Raw genomic sequence first — 18,953 nt, 5'->3', positions numbered from 1 at the left:
TTTTTTTGACATTTGTTTTTAAAACTTTGAATTCCAGATTTTTTCCATTCCTCCCTTCTCACCTGCCCCCACTGGGAAGACAAGCAATTAAATATAGGTTGTACATGTGCAGTTACCCAAATCATTTCCATAGTTGTCATATTGTGAAAGACTAACTATATTTCCCTCCATCCCATCAAATCCCCCACTTATTCCATTTTCTCCTTTGACCCTATCCCTTTTAAAAAATGTTTGCTTCTAACTACCCTTTCCCCAATCTGCCCTCCCTTCTACCATCCCCCCTCCTATCCCCTAACCCCCTATTTTCCTGTAGGGTAAGATACCCAATTGAGTGTGTATGTCATTCTATCCTTAAGCCAAATTCAATGAGAATAAGGTTGTTCCATTCCCTTTGACCTTCCTGTTCTTCCTGTCCATTGTAACAGTTTTCTCTTGTCTCTTTTATATGAGATAATTTACTCTATCTCCTCCTTTCTCCTCCCAAAAAATTCCTCTCTCACCTCTTAATTTTATTTTTTAGATATCATCCCTTCATATTAAACTCATCCTGTGCCCTCTATGTATATATGAACATACATATGCCCACACTCACATATATATTTAAATACACATAAACCCTCCTATACATAAATATATATATATATATACATATGTTTATACATATATATTCCCTTCAACTATCCTCATACTGAAACAGTTTTATGAGTTACAATTATCATTTTTCCATGTAGGAATGTAAATAGTTCAACTTTAATAAGTTCCTTATGATTTCTCTTTCCTGTTTACTTTCTCATGCTTCCCTTGATTCTTGTATTTGAAAGTCAAATTTTTCTGTTCAGCTCTGGTTTTTTCATCAAGAATGCTTGAAAACCCTCTATTTCATGGAATGACCATATTTTCCCCTGTAGCATTATACTCAGTTTTTCTGGGTAGGTGATTCTTGGTTTTAGTCCTAGCTCCTTTGACTTCCAGAATATCATATTTCAAGCCCTTCAATCCCTTAATGTAGAAGCTGCTAGGTCTTCTGTTATCTTGATTGTGTTTCCACAATACTAAAATTGTTTCTTCCTGACTGTTTACAGTATTTTCTCCTTGACCTGGGAACTCTGGAATTTGGCTATAATATTCCTAGGAATTTTCTTTTGGGGATCTTTTTCAAGAGGCAATTGGTGAATCCTTTCAACTTCTATTTTGCCCTCTGCTTCCAGAATATCAAGGCAATTTTGCTTGATAATTTCTTGAAAGATGATGTCTAGGCTCTTTTTTTGATAATGATTTTCAGGTAGTCCAAGAATTTTTAAATTATCTCTCTTGGATCTATTTTCCAGGTCAGTGGTTTTTCCAATGAGATATTTCACATTGCCTTCTATTTTTTCATTTGTTTTGATCTGTTTTATAGTATCTTGATTTCTCATAAAATCATTAGCTTCCAATTGCTCCAATCTAATTTTGAAGGAGTTATTCTTTTCAGTGAGTTTTTGAAATTCCTTGTCTATCTGGCAAATTCGACTTTTTAAGGCATTCTTCTCCTCTTTTGTCATTTGAGTTAGCCTATTTTTTAAGGTGTTATTTTCTTCAGTGGTTTTTTTTGGGGGGTCTCCTTTAGCAGGATGTTGACTTTCTTTTCGTGATTTTCTTGCATCATTCTCATTTCTCTTTCCAATTTTTCCTCTACTTCTCTTACTTGATTTTCAAACTCCTTCTTGAGCTCCTCCATGGCCTGTAAGCAGTTCATATTTTTCTTGGATGCTTTTGATACAGGAGTTCTGATTTCGTTGTCTTTCTCTCACTCCATGCCTTGATCCTTTTTGTTTCCAAGAAAGGAATCTATGGTTTGATTATGTTTCCTGGGCTTGCTTATCTTGCTAATCAATTACTTGATTTTTGAGCCCTCTGCCACAGTAGAACTCTGCTTCCAGAATGGAGAAAGCTTTGTCTCAAATTGCTGGGTTTTTCGCAGCTGCTGGAGCCGTTAGTTGGGAGCCCTCTTTACAGACACCACAAGTTCCGGCTCACTGGTCACACACCCCAGGACCACTATCCAAGCAGGTTAAAGCAAGAGCTCTGAATGATCGCTTGGTCCCCCTGGCAATCTGCAAGCCAGGAGCTCCTGAGACAGCCCAGAAATGGGGGCTGCACAGTTGCTATGCCTCTGCCACTGCTTCTCACCCTGGGGATAGGGGCTGGACTATGCTCTTGGTCCCCTTGTTCCCACAAAGTTCCACACTGACCTTTTACTTTCTTTTTGGCATTTATGGGTTGATAATTCTGGAAACCACCACAGCTGCTGGTGATTCTCTCCCCTGAAGTCTGCTTCAGGCCTGCCACTGGTCAGGAGCTGCCCTAGGGCCGGGAACCATACGGGTCATGTGGGGCTGCGCTCAGCTCCCAGCCTGGTATGATAGATCCTGTCGGCCTGCCAGGCTTCTTTCAGTGGGAGCTTTGTTTCTCTTTGTCTCTTTGTTGGTTCTGTAGCTCTAAAGTTTGTTTAGAGTCATTTTTTTTACATGTATTCAAAGTGATTGGAGGGGAGCCTGCACCAAGTTTGTGCTTCTACTCCTCCATCTTGGCTCCACCCCTCCAGTCTGCATCCTTCATTTTTGAACAGGACCAATGACATCATGATGAGATGGATGATATCTTGACTTGTGAGTGAACTGGATTTAAATGAGGCAGAGCATCACAAAGTCATCAAAGTCCAATGGCAGGACTAAAGCCAAGGTGGCTGGCAACAGCCTGGTATGCAGTGGATGACTGTGGTTTCTTCAATGTCTCCAATCTCTAAGTGTTCTACAATGCCTGCTTCTGCCAATTCTCATCTGCACATTTTGCCAGAGGAAGTCTTTACACAGTTGGGGTGGACATACCCCCTAGGTTTGAGGCCTGTTGGTTACCCTGAACCTGATTTAGTCCATTTGCTGAGGTGGTTTTATTGGGGTGTAGCTGCACATGCTAAAGGTTCTTGGAGCCACAGGTAAAAGTTGAGGGACAAGTGGACACCAAAGGTGAATGAGGGGACAAGGCTCAACAAGCCCTCACACCAGAGGTGCTGGTCCTCTCTGAACACACCCACTAAACAAGCTATCATAACAGTCTGGATTGGAAGTATTGATGGTTTGAATGACGATGGCATCTGAACAAGTAAAGAGAAAGAAACCACTTAAAAATCTTGAACAGATAGTGGGCAGCTAAGTAGCACAGTGGATAGAATGCCAGGCCTGGAATCAGAAAGACTCATCTTCCTGAGTTCAAATCTAGCCTGAGCCATTTCCTAGCTGTGTGACCCTGAGCAAGTCACTTAATCCTGTTTGCCTGGGTTTCCTCATCTATAAAATGAGCAGGAGAGGGAAATGGCAAACCACTCCAGTATCTTTGTCAAGAAAACCCCAAATAGGGTCACAAAGAGTTGAGCACAACTTAAATAAATGAATAGTAACAACAGTCTTGAGTCAGCCACTTAAACTCCCTAAGTCTCCATAAAACGAGGGGGTTGGACTAGATAACTTCTGAGGTCTCTTGTGGAGAGAGAATTAATGAGACTTGGCAATTGAATATGAAGAATGAAGAAAAAAGGAGATGCAAGGAAGACTAAGCTTATGAATCTGGGTAACTGAGAAGATAGTGAAGCCCTTCTAAAGGAAGTTCAGATGAGAGAAAGATTTATTTTTCAGCTTAAAGCTCCCCTTGATCAGATTCAACCACTCAATAGCCTCAATCTTCTCAGCAAAGGAGGCAAAATCATCTGTTATAAGTATGAGGGGATCAGGTTTTGATTGAAGACTAGGATGTGAAAAGTTCTGGAATAGTCACTGCAAGGAATAAGGCAGTTAAGAGCAGATAGAGGGGCTACTCAGAAGCAGTCTGGGTTCAGCTAAAGCTATATACCAAACATTTTAAAAAATCTTATTTTTAGTGACACTTTAAAAATCACATTCATTTCTGAATAAAGCCCTCTGTCCTATGGTACCCAGAGACACTGTTTTTTTTTTTTTAAATAACTTTTTTGTTTTAAAAAAAGGAATACCTTATAAAAGATTTTTAAAAGGGGGAAAAATAGTTCCAGTAAAACTTATCTTTCATGTCTGACAGTATATGCAATATTCCATACTCACAGTCCCCCTTCGTAAAAAGAGCAGGGAATACGATACACTTATTAAATCAATTCGACTTTATGACTTTTTCCAATGAAGCTCTGCAGCTCAGAAGAAGATAAGAAATCAGTGGATAAATCTAACCCAGGGTTGAGGATTACATCATGTTTTATCAGTATTAAAAGAATGATGGCTTCTAAGATGGTAGCTAGTAGACATTAAAGTGACAGACAATGCAGTCAAAGCTAGAAATGGAAGCCACTGAAACCAGAAAAAGAGGGGAACAATGGACGACACAGAAATGAGAGAGTGGGAAAGGCAAAATGATAGAAGGTGTCACTAGGGTAGACTTTTTAAAAATTTTCTTTTTTATTGCAGACTTAACCATACATAGACACAAACATTTCAACATACAAAGAACATTGAAAGCTGAAAGAAATTGCGACCTTCTGTTATTTAGTTATTTTAAATTATATATTTAATTGTATGGTTTTATAATTTACATATTTTATAATAGTAAATATATATTTATACATAAATTTGACAAAGTAGTAACAAAACCGTTCTATTTGTTTGTGAAAGGTGGTCAATATGAATACTGAAACTCATTACATGGAATAAATTCACTACAATGGGCTTCACTGGAAAAGTTTTTGAAGGATAATGGCAAATGGTTTAGAAGTACAGTGAGGGGTGAGAAGCAGCCAGTCCTCCCAGCCTTGCGAATCAAGGGAAACTAGAAGACAGACTTTTAGCACCAACAGTTGAGAAATAACTAGGGAAAACCAGATTTTGTTTTAATGGAAATAGAAGGGATGTTGGAGAAAAAGTTCCTGGAAGCAGAAGAGTATGATGAGAACAGAGTAGGCATTTCCAGAGGATCTAATGCCACAGGGCTAAGGGAAACCCAGCTGGGGTGACCTGGAGGAAGAGTAGAGCCGGTTTGAACAGGAATGGGAATTTGGGAGGGGACTGGTAGTTGGTCTTTTTCTCTCTTTTTGGGGGGAAGAGGGAAGGTTTGCAAAGTGCTTTGCATATATTAATCTATTAGAGTCTCACAACAACTGTGAGAGGTAAGTCAGCAATTGTTACTTCCATTTTAAAAGGGAAGACCCAGGCTTGGTAAGGTAAAGTGAGTTGACCAGGCTCGCAAAGCTAGAAAGTATCAGAGAAAGTATCTGAATCCAGGTTTTTTTTTTTGACTTCCAGGTCCAGGTCCAGGACTCTATGCACTAGGTCAGGGGAACCCGGATCCACAGATTCCAAATCAGCAGCTCACACAATCCTGCCAAGAGCTATGATGTATGTACAAAAGAAAATAGGAGATCTGGCTTAGGAAAGAGGAAAGGAGAGCCAAGTTCAGTAAAGGTAAGTAAATAAGGAAGCATTGAAGTAAGTAAACATGACCTTGTTTTCACAAGTTTAAGAAATTATCTTGTCATTACACGTGGGACAAATTGGCCTGAGAAAACAAAAATATTAACCTGCTGCTCAGCAGGAGTCATTTGGATAGTCTTCTATAAGCAATGGTGGAATTGCCAACATGAGACACAAGAATTCTTGCATGTGTGTGTGTATGTGTATATGTGTGTGTGGCAGACACAAAAAGACACAGACATAGAGTGAGCAAGACACAGGCACAGAAAATGACAGAGCTCCCACAGACAGCCAGAGACAGAGAGACATAATGACAGAGACACTCTACTGTTTTCTTCCTCCAGGTCCCACCTCCAAATCCTGGCAGCTTGCCTCCTAAGGTTGTTAGACATGAAATTTTGTTTTTCAAGAAAAGCAACAAATAGTGTCGTGAAGAAAAAGAATCTGTTGCATCAAATCTAAATTCATTAAGGCTTTCTGTTAACTAAATCCCACCTCTTCATGTGTTACTGAACCCATTCATAAATGACTAAATGAAACAAAAAGCATTCAAAAAATACTATGTGCTAGGCACCGTGGTAAGCACCAGGGATACAAACACAAAAAGACAGTTCCTGCCCTCAAGAAGCTCATAATAACTAAAAGGAAGAACACATGTTATGGTGGCCAGGAAAGGGCCTTCTGGTCTGATAATTTCTATGGATAGTAAGCTGTCCTTTCTAGAATCAATGTTGTTTTAGTACTATTGTTTTAGTTACTGTGACCAGACCAAGAGGTAGAAAATGGTGGTAAGGGAGGAAGTTATGAGTTAAAACTTACTTACTGCTTAACCAATTGGTGCCCAAGGAGGCCATGATGTGTTCCATAACATTTGATCTTTGTAGTTCTATGATCCTGTTCATAATGTAATGTTCATATTGTCCATAATAAGGATATATCTTTGTTTTTTAAAGCAATTGGGGTTATTTTGTGTGGGTGCTAAGTATCTGAGGCTGGAACCGATCCTAGGTCTCCCGATGCCAGGGCCAGCGCTCTTACTCACTGCGCCACCTGGCCGCCCCAGTAAGGATATATCTAATATTTAGAACTCTAAAAACTTAACTGCCAGCCTCTCTACAAATATAAGCAAACTGATACTGTGCCACCTCTGCACAAGGCCTTCTTTGGCTTCCCCACTGGCTATTATCTTCCCCCAAGGTTATCTTGTATGTGTCCTGAATATGTTGTATAAATACTTACATATGTGCATTTTGGGTTGTTCCTGTCCTCTCCCATCCCCACCACTTTGAATTTAAGCTCCTTGAGTGCAAAGATTTTTTTTTTTTGAATACCAAACACCTACCACAGTTCCTGGCACATAGTATGAGATTATTAAATGCTTGATGATTAACTATTAGAGATTGTATACATTTATGTATAACTGTATTAGCAAGTTGAAACTTTAACTCCTTAATATTAAAATCCTTGTGAAGTTCTCCTACCCCCAACCCTATCTAGGTCAACATTCATAAGCAGAAGTAGGATAAAGCTCTCCTTTCACCAAAAAGGACAACTTCAGAACTATTCTTTAGGCCTTGATCAAATCAGTCAGAGACAAAAAAACTACTTAGGTTACTTTGTTTTCTGCTTATCCACATAATTCTATTATTTCTCCTTATATACCTAAACTGGGAGCAGCTAAGTGGTGAAGTGGAGGTGAAGCATGGGCTCTATCAGGAAGAATCATCTTCATAAGCTCAAATCTGGTCTCATACACTTACTAGCTGTGTGACCCTGGACAAGTCACTCAACTATTTGCCTCAGTTCCTCATCTATAAATGAGCTGGAAAAGGAAATAGCAAACTACTCCAGTACCTTTAGCAAGAAATCCCAAATAAGGTCATGAATAATCAGACATGACTGAACGATAAAAAAAAAAACCTAAACTGGTGAGAAGGTCTCTTCTTCTTTCAAAAACTGTAACAATGCCTGTACAAGACAGGCCTTTTTTTTTTTAAGTGAATCAACTTTATTATTTAAAACAATGAATGTGACTGGTTTCTATTTTCCCATTAAAAGAAAAATATTTATAAAATAGGTCCAGAAAGAAAATCTATTGTTATACTTCCTACAGGAAACATACTAAAAATAAAATATACATCTAGGTCAACTCAAATATAACTAGGTTTTCTCTGCAGTAGCATTCCTTTGATGCGAATGTTTGTCTATACCCAAAGGGTTTCTCACAATTATATACATAAAGCTTCTCATTCATGTGACTTCTGATGTTTAATAAAAGGTTTCATCGATCTCTGAAAGTTTACCCTCATTCATTACACACATAGGTTTTTTTTTTCTTTTTTGAGGGGGAAGGTAGGGCAACTCGGGTTAAGTGACTTGCCCAAGGTCACAGGCTAGTTTTGTGTGTATGTGTGTGTGTGTGTTAAGTGTCTGAGACTGGATTTGAACTCAGGTCCTCCCAACTCCAGGGCCAGTGCTCTATTCACTGCACCATCAAGCACCCTCCTCCTCCCCCCCCCATAGCTTTTCTCAAGAGTATTTGATTAGTTTCTCTTTTATTTATTGTCTCAACCTGAAACAGGTGAGAGCTGTGATTGAAAACCCTCCCACAAGGATTGCATTTGAATGGTTTCTCTCCAGTATGAACCTTCTGAAATACTGTAATGGATGGCTACTGACTGAGTTTTTTCACAATCATGACATTTACAACATTTCTGTCCAGCGAGCCTACTCAGGTGAATAATATCTTGTGAGCTGTTTCTGAACATTTTCCTACCTTTATTTACTTAGAAGTGTTCTCACATGTATGAATTCCCTGATCTCTAATAAGGTTTGTTTGCCCAAGAGAAGTACTTTTCTTTGTAGAACCTAGTTCCTATAGATCAGAGGGGAGGAGCCCACAGCCTTGAGGTTACACATGGCCTTCTAGGGCCTTGGGTGCAGTCTTTTGACTGAGTCCAAGTTTTACAGAACAAATCCTTTTACTAAGGGAATTTGTTCTGTAAAGTTTTGATTCAGTCAAAGGGCTATACTTGAGGACCTAGAGGGCCACATGTGGCCTTGAGGTCGAGGCTGCAGGTTCCCCACACCTGCTATAAATAGTATATTTATTCCTCCTAAGCAGAGATAAGAAAAATGAGTGATCTCACCCCATTCTTACCACTTCATTCAGTCAATCACTGCCCTAGAATCGCTGGAAACTAGAAAATCAAATAATTCTTTTTTTTTTTTTTAAGTAACTTGCTCAAGGTTACACGGCCAGTTATTTCTGGGTGTGGTGCTGAGTGTCTGAGCCCGGGATTCGATCTCCAGGTCGTCCCAACACTGGAACCGGTGCTCTTACTTGCTGAGCCACCTGGCCGCCCCAAATCAAATAATTCTAATGTATATTAATAGTATGAACTTTTTTGTTTTAAAAAAGGGAAAACCTTATGGCATCTATAGTGTACCACCTAGATGAACTGACACTACTGTGCTCCTCTCCCCAACCTCACCTCATAACACAGGTGCTAGTACCCTCTTCTCCTTTCCCCACCAACTGATATGAGATTGCAAACTTCTGTGCTGCCCAAATAACTAGAATAAAGCTGTCTCTGAGGCAATCTTCCTAAGGAGTTACCATTGAATTTCCCTACCATCCATTTGAAGAATTCCCACCTTTACCATCTCCCACCCCTTTCCCCCACTGGTCAACCTGACACTAACAGTTTCTGTGGTCTTAGTGGAGACCCCACTCAAGACAAAAACCTTAAAAGCATTCCACTTCATCTTCATCTATATAAAAGTCTGGAGACGTCTATTAGCTATACAAAGGATATCCTTCAATAAAACTTGTTAAGATTTTAAAGTTTTAGGCCAGCAATTTGTTTCCTTCTTCCAAAGGCATATCAGTTAATCACAAAATGCCTGCTTTAGAAGGAAGCTGTAATTAAATGTAGGAAGTAATGTTGAATACTTTTCAATGATTTTCTGCACATCCTCAAAGCAATCCTATTTCACTTCCAAAAAGGAGTAATGAAGCACTAAAACAACAGGGAGCCCTAGTACTTCAGCCAATCATTCTATACCCACATTCTCAATCACAATTTTTATACAACAAAGTCCTAACAAGTTCTTAGAAAGGTGAAGACACAAATACCTGGCTTTCCTACCATCTGAAGATTCCACTTTGCTCCAACCCTATGACCAAAGGACTCTCTGTAAATAGGACCAAAGTGAAGTGACAAGACAAAGAGAAAGGAAATAAGGCACTGAAGCAAAAAGGGAAAGTATCGTGCATAACTAAGGTATTGTTATTATTATTCCATATTAAAGATCAGTGCATTTTAAAGATCAGAATAAAAGACAACCATTTGGAAGAAAAGTTCTATTTGGACGTCAGGCAAATACAATATATGAAAAACCTGTTTCAGGTTAAGCCAATAAATAGAAGAGAAACTAATCAAATAAGAAATGACATTTCTGCTTTCAAAGAAAGTATGATTTGGTTAGGGAAACAATAACACAAAAGTATGAGCATAACACAATACATAATCAAGCACTGAGAGGTGTTGTATAAGTACAAAAGTTTGAAAAAGGATAAGATTGCTGAGAATCAGAGTATCTAGGAAGTCAGTGAGCAGGTCCTTAAGAAATGTGATGAAGTAGAAAGCAATGGATATTGAGTTAGAGGTCCTGAATCTGAATGCTGGCTCCGCATTCTGCTATCAGCCACCTGCTATCTGTGTGACCTCATACTTTTCTGGTCCTCACTTTGTGCAGGATAGAATGGAAAGGGGACAGACTGGAGACAAGGAGATCAGTTATGGGGTTGTAGTAATAAAAATTAGATTAATGGGTTTGACTGGGGTGGCTGCATTAGGAACAAGGAGGAAAAATATAACAGATATTTCCAAAGAATGGACAGGATTTGGTAAGTTAGTAGACAAGGAATGAAAGGGAAGAATCATATTATTCTCAGATATCTAATAATGATATCATTGACGGAGATGAAAAAGTTGAGAAGTGGAGACAAAGCAAGGGGAGATGGCAAATTTTAATGCAACACAGAATTTTAAAGTTTGGAAAATCAAGTCTCAGAGTTAAATGACTTTTCTAAGATCATATAGTTAAAATTAGTGGCACTACAGATTCTTGAAGTCAACTCTCATTTCTCTCCATTTAGTGTTCTACTATTCCATACTACAGTGACCTCTTGGCATTCTCAGGTTTCACATCGACTGTTTTGGTTATTTGAGGGTTGGTCATTGATAATTAAATAGGAATTTTCTGGGATTTGTGGAGTACTGCAGAAAATCACTGATGATGCACTATGTAAAGAAAACTAAAAAAAAATTAGTAAATCATAAATACTATATATTATTCATCTATTTTATCATTTATTACAATAAGTATACATAAATATTATGTATACAACAAGTATACATAAATTTATTACAAACAGTTAAATTTTGTTAAAAATTTCAGTGCACTAAAGAACTACAGGCTACATACTCTCTTTAGAAACACCTCCTCTTTGTCTCCCTATCATCCAGATCAAATTATGTAGGAAAAACTCACTGTGATCACTGTATCTTATACTTGGAAATTGGTGAAACAGCTGCTGCAGCTGCACTAGAAGCTGTGAGGACTCCATATGGTGTGTGAGATACTAATCTCTCTCTCATAGAAACTGCAACTTTTTTATGGGTACGATGCGTTGTTTTAATTGTTTTGTGTGTTAATATCAGAATTATTAAAAATGAAGATCCGGGGGTCTGGAGCTATACACAGTTTTCATATTTATGGGGGTCCTGTGCCCTAGCATTCCCTGCTCCTTGAATATGAAGGGATGAATATATTTTGTTGAATTTGAGATACACTAAGACATTCAAGATAAGAGACTATAGCTGAATATATTGATTCAAACTGTATACTAATAGGGGACAGCTAGGTGGCACAGTGGATAGAGTGCCAGGCCTGGATCCAGGAAGACTCATCTTCCCAAGTTCAAATCTGGCCTCAAACACTTACTAGTTATCTGACCCTGGGCACGTTACTTAACCTTGTTTGCTTCAATTTCCTCATCTGTAAAATGAGCTGGAGAAGGAAATGGCAAACAGTTCCAGTATCTTTGCCAAGAAAACTCCAAATGGGTCATGAGGAGTCAAACACTGCTAAAAAAAACAACTGAAATGATAAATACAACAATAAGCTTGATTTTGATTCCTGAAAAAAATTCTAGAACTTATTATTGAAATAGATGGTACGTGAAGATACACAAAGGGAAGCAATAGATCACTAAGAACCAGCACAGGTTCATTAAGAATACATTATGCTACACAATTACAGACACATTGTATCTGTGATGACTAACTTTGATAGATTTGGCTCTTCTCAGCAATGCAAGGTTCTAAGACAACTCCAAAAGACTCATGATAGAAAAGGCTATCCACATTCAGAGAAAGAATTACAGAGTCTGAATACAGATTGAAGCAAACTATTTGCTCTCTCTCTCTCTTTTTTGTTTTGTTTCTTGTCTCTTGTGGTTCATTCCATTGGTTACAATTCTTCTTTATAACTTGACTATTGTGAAAATATGTGAAGGTATATGTAGAACCTAGATTGACTGCATGCTGTCTTGGGGGGAAGGGGGAAGGAGAAGGGGAGAAAAGTTTGGAATTCAAAAACTTATGGAACAGAATGTTGTAAACTAAAAATAAATAAATTTTAAAAAATAATACATTATGCTAGACTAGCTTCATTTCCTTTTTTTTTCACATGGCTATTAGACTAGTAGATTAGAGAAATGTTTTACTGAATTTTAGCAAAGTGTATGATGAAGTCTTATGTTAGTTTTATAGATGTAATAGAGAAATATAGAATAGACAGAATTGCAGCTAGATGGATTTGCACTAGTACAATTTGGGCCCAAAGAAAAATTAATGGATCAATGTAAATCTGAAGGAGATCTCTAATGAGGACTCTAGGGAATCTGTCTTTGGTTCTGTTCTCATCTGTTTTTATCAATCACTTTGATGAAGGTATAAATGATATGCTTCGTAAATGCACAAATAATACAAGGTGGGAGAGATAGTCAGAATGCTGTACAACAAATCTGAGATTTAGAAAGATTTCAGCAGGCTAATATAACAGTCTAAATCAAATAAGACTAAATTTCAAGTCTACTTTGATTCCAAAAGAACAAGTACATAAATTAAGAACAGGGGAGATGTGGCTAGACAACAGTTGACACAAAAAAGGAAAAGTGAGTTTTAGTACATTATAATAAGCTCAATGAGTCAACTACATGACATAACAGCCAAACAAGTTAATGTAATCTGACTTTGATAGATTCTTGATTCAATTCACAGGTATTCCTTCTACGAATACAGACTATAATCTACCCAAGCCTCCTCATCTTATACAATTCCATTCAAATATTTCCATTGATCTCCTACAGAGGAAGAATGATATAGTGGATAAAATGCTAAACATGAAGTTTGAAAGAAATGGGCCCAAATCCCATGTCAGTCACTTGTTATCTGTGTGACTCTGGATAAGTTATTTAACCTTTCTTGGCCTCAGTTTCTCATCTTTAAAATGAAGGGTTTGGACTCCCTGGCCAGCTCTTAACTCTTGCTCTTTTAATGTTTTACAGATACCAATGCAATACTCTATCTATCTATCTCTAACTTTTCACTCTGCTATATAACCAGTCCGCCTCCTTTTCTAGTCACATGTCTCTGATGTTATTTGTGCCATTTCTCGCACTCCAGTTATATTATTCAGTATTCATTTTTTGTTATTTTTTTTATTCTGAAATTAACAAACACCAGTTAAAATGAGCATTTCTATACAGATTGTAAAACAGTAGAGAACTGTATTAGAGACTGTAAATCTCTATTAATGTAAAGTTTGCTTTTCTTTTTAAATATATATTTGATCTTAGCCTCAAGTGACCAATAAATTCAACATGTAACTTTAAAAGCTGTCCTGTTTGTGAATCTTTCTGACCTATCTTCTGTACTCTTACTACCCTAACTACCTCATACTCTTCTGAGGAAAAAAAGAAACCCCTGAAACAAACACTCAGGTCATTGTTGGTAATATGCTTAGACTTCATTAATGGAGGGACAATGTTTGGAATTGAAGAAGTGATAGTCCTGCCATATTCTCCCCTGTTCAGACCACATCTAGAGTACTGTATTAACTTCTACTTACTACAGTTTATATTTATACCTTGGTGCAGAGGAAGGCAACAAGGAATGTGATAAGACTAGAAAACATTCCATACAAAGGAGGAACTAAGGATACTTGGTTTGGAGAAGAAAAGACTCCAAGGGGACATGAAGACTGCCTTCAAGCAGTGGAAAGATTGTCATATAGAATAGTAAGACTTGTTTTACTCATTCTTTAGGTGGTAGAACTTGGAGCAATGGTCAGAAGTTGCAAAGAAGCAGATTATAAAAAAGCTCAATAGCTTCCTAATAATTAAAGCTGTTCAAAAGTTAAATGGGCTGTCTAAAGAGGGAATAGTCTTCCCTATTAATGGAAGTCTTTAAGCAAGTGACAGATGGGTATTTGTTAAAGATATAACAGCAGGTATGAGTTGGACTAAATGACCTCTGAGATCCCTTCCCTATCTGAAATTTCAAAGTTATCAGCATAAAAATAGTAGGTGAAATTATTAGAATGTTTAGCTAGGATCACAGGTCTAAAGCTAAAGGAGATCCAAAAACAAAATTTATTTCCAGAGGGCAAGAAGAGACAAAAGTACCAAGAAAACGGAAAAGAACAAGTTGGAGAAATGTTGAGTACACCCACTAGGAGACAAATGTCATTGAAGCAAGAGAGGAGATAGTTTTAAGATGAAATGGAAAATAATAGTATCAAATGCTCTAAACAGATGAGGTAGAATGACAATTAAGAGAAGGTCTTAGAATTTGTTCAGGAGGATGTCACTGGTGATTTTCAAGAAAATAATTTTAGTAGAGTGGTAATGACAGAATATGAATTACTGGGGATTAAAATGAGAATGGAAGACAAGGAAGTAGAGGCAGCTGCTGTAAACCACAGGTTACAGGATTTTGTAGGAGAAAAATACAAAACATGTAGGAAGGAGAGAAGTTGAACAATAGGCTACAGGGTCAAAAGCAAGCTCTTTCTGGATGATGAGAAAGCTGTGCTATGTGTGAAGGCAGAAGAGGGGTAAAACAGAGACAGAGATAGATATTATCAATGATGCTAGAAAAGTAGAAGATGACCATGGGAAGAAAGATGAAAAGAGGCTCAAAATAGAGGTAGAATGGTTTGCTTTTGAAAGAAGAGGTAGCTCTTCCTTTGAGATTGTGGAAAGCATGGTACAGTGAAAAGAACAATGAACTTGGAGTCAGAATATACAGATTAAAAACCTGACTGATAGTATACGTGTGACCTTAGAAAAGTCACCTCTCCTCTCAGGGTCTCAGTTTCCTCATCTGTTAAAATCAAAATTGTGGAACTAGAAGACATCTAAGATCTCTTCTAATTCTAAACATGTGCTCGTATGATATAAACAGTGGTAGGTTTTCATGAAGCAGGTGTATGAGGACCTCGATCTTAATGTTACAAGGGGTCGAGTCTTGTGGTGAAGAGAAGGCTGGAAAATGGATACTGGCCTAAAAAAAGATATTAAATCTAGGAAAATGACATACCTAATAAGGTTTTGATGTAACATCACAAGCATAACTTGTGTTTGACAAAGGGTACATATAAATATCAAGGATGTACAAATTAAGGTGATTAGCAAAAAGGAGCTCATAAAGAGCATTTATTTTAGCTATGGATTTCTGCTACACGAAACAGAAAAACTGGATTTATAAAGTGGTTTGAATATTTTTAATCTTAGGTCATTTATCATTTTCTGCATAACATATAAAACCTAGAGAACTGAGCAGAAATTATGCTTTACTTCCCCAATCCTCCCCCAAATCTCACTGAGAAACATTTTCATAAAACGTTAAGCTAGATACTTACATTTTTATGTCCTACCCTCCATGAAAATTTAGCTGCCAATTTGTCATGTAACATAAGTTATATGGATATGGAACAAATATGTCCAGGTTATATTGGACTCTGATAATATAAATTGATTGAAAGAACAGGTAACATTTGAAAATCACCAACATATAGTTTTGTGGAAATAATTATTGCTTAAAGGATAAGTGTTGTATAACTCCTGTGAGTAGACTGAGTCTGAAAATGATCAACTGGTTTTTTGTTTGTTTAAAAAAAAACGAACGAAAAGAAACGTCTTTCAGGGTGTACAGGATGAGGATGATAGCAATAATAACCATACCAAATCTTGGCAGTCTCTAGATTTATGTGTTTGCGAGTGTGATGCTGCCACATAAGCCTGATGACTGCTACTGCCAGCTCAGCAGCTGAGCTTGAAGAAAAAGGTGGGAGGGAGCGGTCCCTCCCCAGACATACAAGCCAACCCCAACAGGAACTACACTTACCTGACACAGTTCAGCAGGGGTTAGTTGATGGAAGATGGGAGTGAATAAGGGGTGGACTTTAAATGTCAGAAGTAAGGGATTTGTGGGAGCATAAGGGAGCCTGTGAGGTGCTAGAGTAAGCTAACAGCATACGTCCATCCCGGGCCGAGTGAAAGGGCCTGGAGTTGGAGGTGGGGGGTGGGGGAGAGGGAGAATGGAAGACAGGGGTCGCCCTTACCTTGTCATCTTCACATCTCTTCCCCTGGCCTTCCCTGGCCTGCAGCCGGCTGCTGAGGAGGCCGTAGTCGGCCTCCTTCTGGTCCATCTGCTTCTTGTGCGAGTCCACCAGCAGCAGGAGGTCCGAGTTGCGCTTTTCCAGGTGACTGCGGGCGACCTCGGTCCTCTGCACCTGGCTCTGCAGCTCCAGCATCTCCTCCTGAAGCAGGACGTGGCGGGAAGAGACCCTCAAGTAGTTGAAGGCGAGGATAGCGATCACCACCAGCAGCCCCAGCAGCACCAGGGAGGGCAGGCGGCCGGCCCGGCGGTTGGCCCCGAATCCCACCATCCTCCCGGCTCAGACGCTGGCGGGAAGCGGGTGGGGGGGGGGGGGGGGCGAGCAGGTTGGCTAGGCAGCGGCGGGACAAAGGCGGCCGCAGGGCGAAAGCACCTCAGTCGGACCGCCGCCGCCCGGGGGACCTGGCCCCAGAGCCCCCAGGCAGGCGGGAGGGATGGAGAGCCGGAGCCGACAGAAAGGGGCGGGGCCGCGAGGGGCAGACCCGCCCCGCCCTCCTTCCCCCGGGTCCCCTTCTCCCCCGTCTGCTCCGGGAGCCTTCTCCTGGTCTAGGGCTCACCACCTGAAGAGAACCGCCACGAGGCAGGCCCAGTCCGGAGCGCCCGCAAAGACCTCACCCGGACCCACCAAGCCCAAATGGGTCCAAAAGAGAGCGGAGGGCGGGGAGAGAAGAATCGGAAGGGGTGGGTTTACCTTGGGGCCCGCCCAGTTGGACAGCTCCCGGCGATGGGGGGAGGGGGGCTTTTCCCGGTTTCCGCCGACGCCCCTTTCTCGCGAGAGGGCGGCTAATTTCTCGTTGACTGCGGGGGCTCCGGGTGCTTGGGAACGCGTGGCTGCCGCGGCGGAGTCGGTAGTGTCTCGGTGACTCCCAGCTGGGCGTTAGCGCAAGGTTGGGAGTTGCGGAAGGGTGTTCGTGTGCTCCGCGCCGCAGTCTTCTCTCATGGCGAGCGCTCTTCTCGCTGAGCTCCTCGGGATACAGCCTTTCCCGCTAATGTCGCACGTTCTCCAGTTTCTGTGCAGGGAATGAGAACGGGACCTGGGACGTGGCAACCGCAGCTGCAGTGGCCTAGACGGAGCATTCCCTTTTCTCGTTGTTTTCGTTAAAAAAAAAAAAAATAGAAACGTTTTAAGAAGGGAAAGCTTGATCCTTAAGACCTTAGTAACCTAGTTTTAAAAAGGGGGGGGATGGCTTCGATGCGACGAAATAGTGTTAATAATATCTTTTTTGGTTTTATAAAATTTAACTTTTTTCAATCACTTAAATCATTTTTGGTGGTTTTATTTTTATTTTTTTTTTCAAATGACGAAAAATCAGTCAACCTCCATTTTACCACTCCGTCCCCCAATTTAGAAAGTAAGAAAAATAAAACCCCTATAACAAACATGTATGGTCAAGCAAAATGAATTTCCGCATTGTCAACTTCCAAAAAATGTCTTAACCTGCACTCTTGAATCTCTAATTTCTATGTTAGGAGGTGAGTAGTATGTTTCATAATGAGTCCTTTGGAATCTTTGGTCTTTGTGTTGATTAGAATTCTTAAATCTTTCGAAGTGATACATAGCTTAGGCTCTTACTATGTGTCAGGCACTGGGGATAAAAAAAAATACTCAAGTAGGTTAGATAGTTCTTGCTCTCAAGGAGCTTATATTTTAATCGGAGAAGCCAGCACCATATAAATGGAAGCTGGGAAGGGGTGAGGATGGCTTTGAAGGTTTCAAGATAATAAGCACAAAAGAATTGAATTGCATTTCAGGATAGAGTGTGTTCCCATTTATTACACTACTCATACAGAAGTCTAGTGGGTTTATACTAATTGGGTTTAAAGAAACATTTTAAGCACAGTCTGGATTAAGCAGAAACAGAGAAGTAGCAGATTGTTACTCATTAGCCCTAACTGTAGTGAATTAGAAAAAAACTACCCAATTACTTTATCCTCACTGAATATACCCTAGCTCTTTCACCCTGGGTCTGTGAATAAAAACCATAAGCAGGTATAAGGTCTATTACCATTAAAGGTACTGAATTACCTTGTTTTAGAACATGACACCTTTCCTATCTTTCCAGTCTTTTTACACCTTACTCTCTTCAACAAACTATTTCTTATCAAGACTGGCCTAACCTCAAACTGGATGGTTCATATCCTAGTCCCCAGTGATCTGAGCCCTTACTTCTGCTTCTTGGTTTCCCTGGCTTCCTCCATGTTTCAGTGCAAGTCTCACCTTCTGGAAGGCCTTTACTGTATCCCCTAGCCCAAATGCTAAAGCCTGTACCCTCAGAGTACCTTACAACTACTCTGTACTTCTTTTATATACTTAGTTATTTACATGTCTTTCCAATTAGCATGTAACCAGAAGGTCAGAGACTATTTGTTGTTGTTGTTTTTTTTTGCCTTCCTTTGTACCTGCAGAACCTGTCACACAGTAAGGCATAATAAATGCTTGTTGACTGACTTTGAGAATAAATGCTGAAGAGCTGTAAGGATCAATGCAAAACTGTCATGGTGAAAAGAGATCTATTGTTTTATTCTGTATGACTCCAAAAATCAGAAGCAAGATCAACAGGATAAAGGTGTCCATGGTTATAGATAGATTTTAGTGCAGTCTAAGGGAAAACTTGGAGCCACTCTATTAACTCCTTATAATTTCCCCTATATATTTTAAAAATCTTTTATCTATCTATCTATCTATCTATCTATCTATCTATCTATCTATCTATCTATCTATCTATCTATC

General features: G+C 39.4%; 1 protein-coding gene across 2 annotated transcripts in view; it reads right to left on the bottom strand.

Annotated features, from left to right (window-relative positions):
* The window catches only part of GOLM2 (golgi membrane protein 2), a 99,870-nt gene extending 82,965 nt beyond the window's left edge, over positions 1-16,905 (bottom strand). The window contains exon 1 of one of the 2 annotated variants that reach the window (XM_069105925.1): positions 16,167-16,905. In XM_069105925.1, coding sequence (XP_068962026.1) covers positions 16,167-16,493 — 327 coding nt within the window. In that variant the 5' untranslated portion in view covers positions 16,494-16,905. The remainder of the gene's footprint in view (positions 1-16,166) is intronic. The other variant, XM_069105926.1, reaches the window with a different exon arrangement.
* Between the last annotated feature and the right edge of the window lie 2,048 nt (positions 16,906-18,953).

The sequence above is a fragment of the Petaurus breviceps genome, unplaced genomic scaffold (assembly GCF_028583685.1).
Source record: "Petaurus breviceps papuanus isolate PSGF00001 unplaced genomic scaffold, PetGlider_PUasm1.0 77, whole genome shotgun sequence".
Lineage (NCBI taxonomy): Eukaryota > Metazoa > Chordata > Mammalia > Diprotodontia > Petauridae > Petaurus > Petaurus breviceps.
The sequence above is the reverse complement of the archived record's forward strand: the minus strand, read 5'-3'. Positions and strand labels throughout refer to the sequence as shown.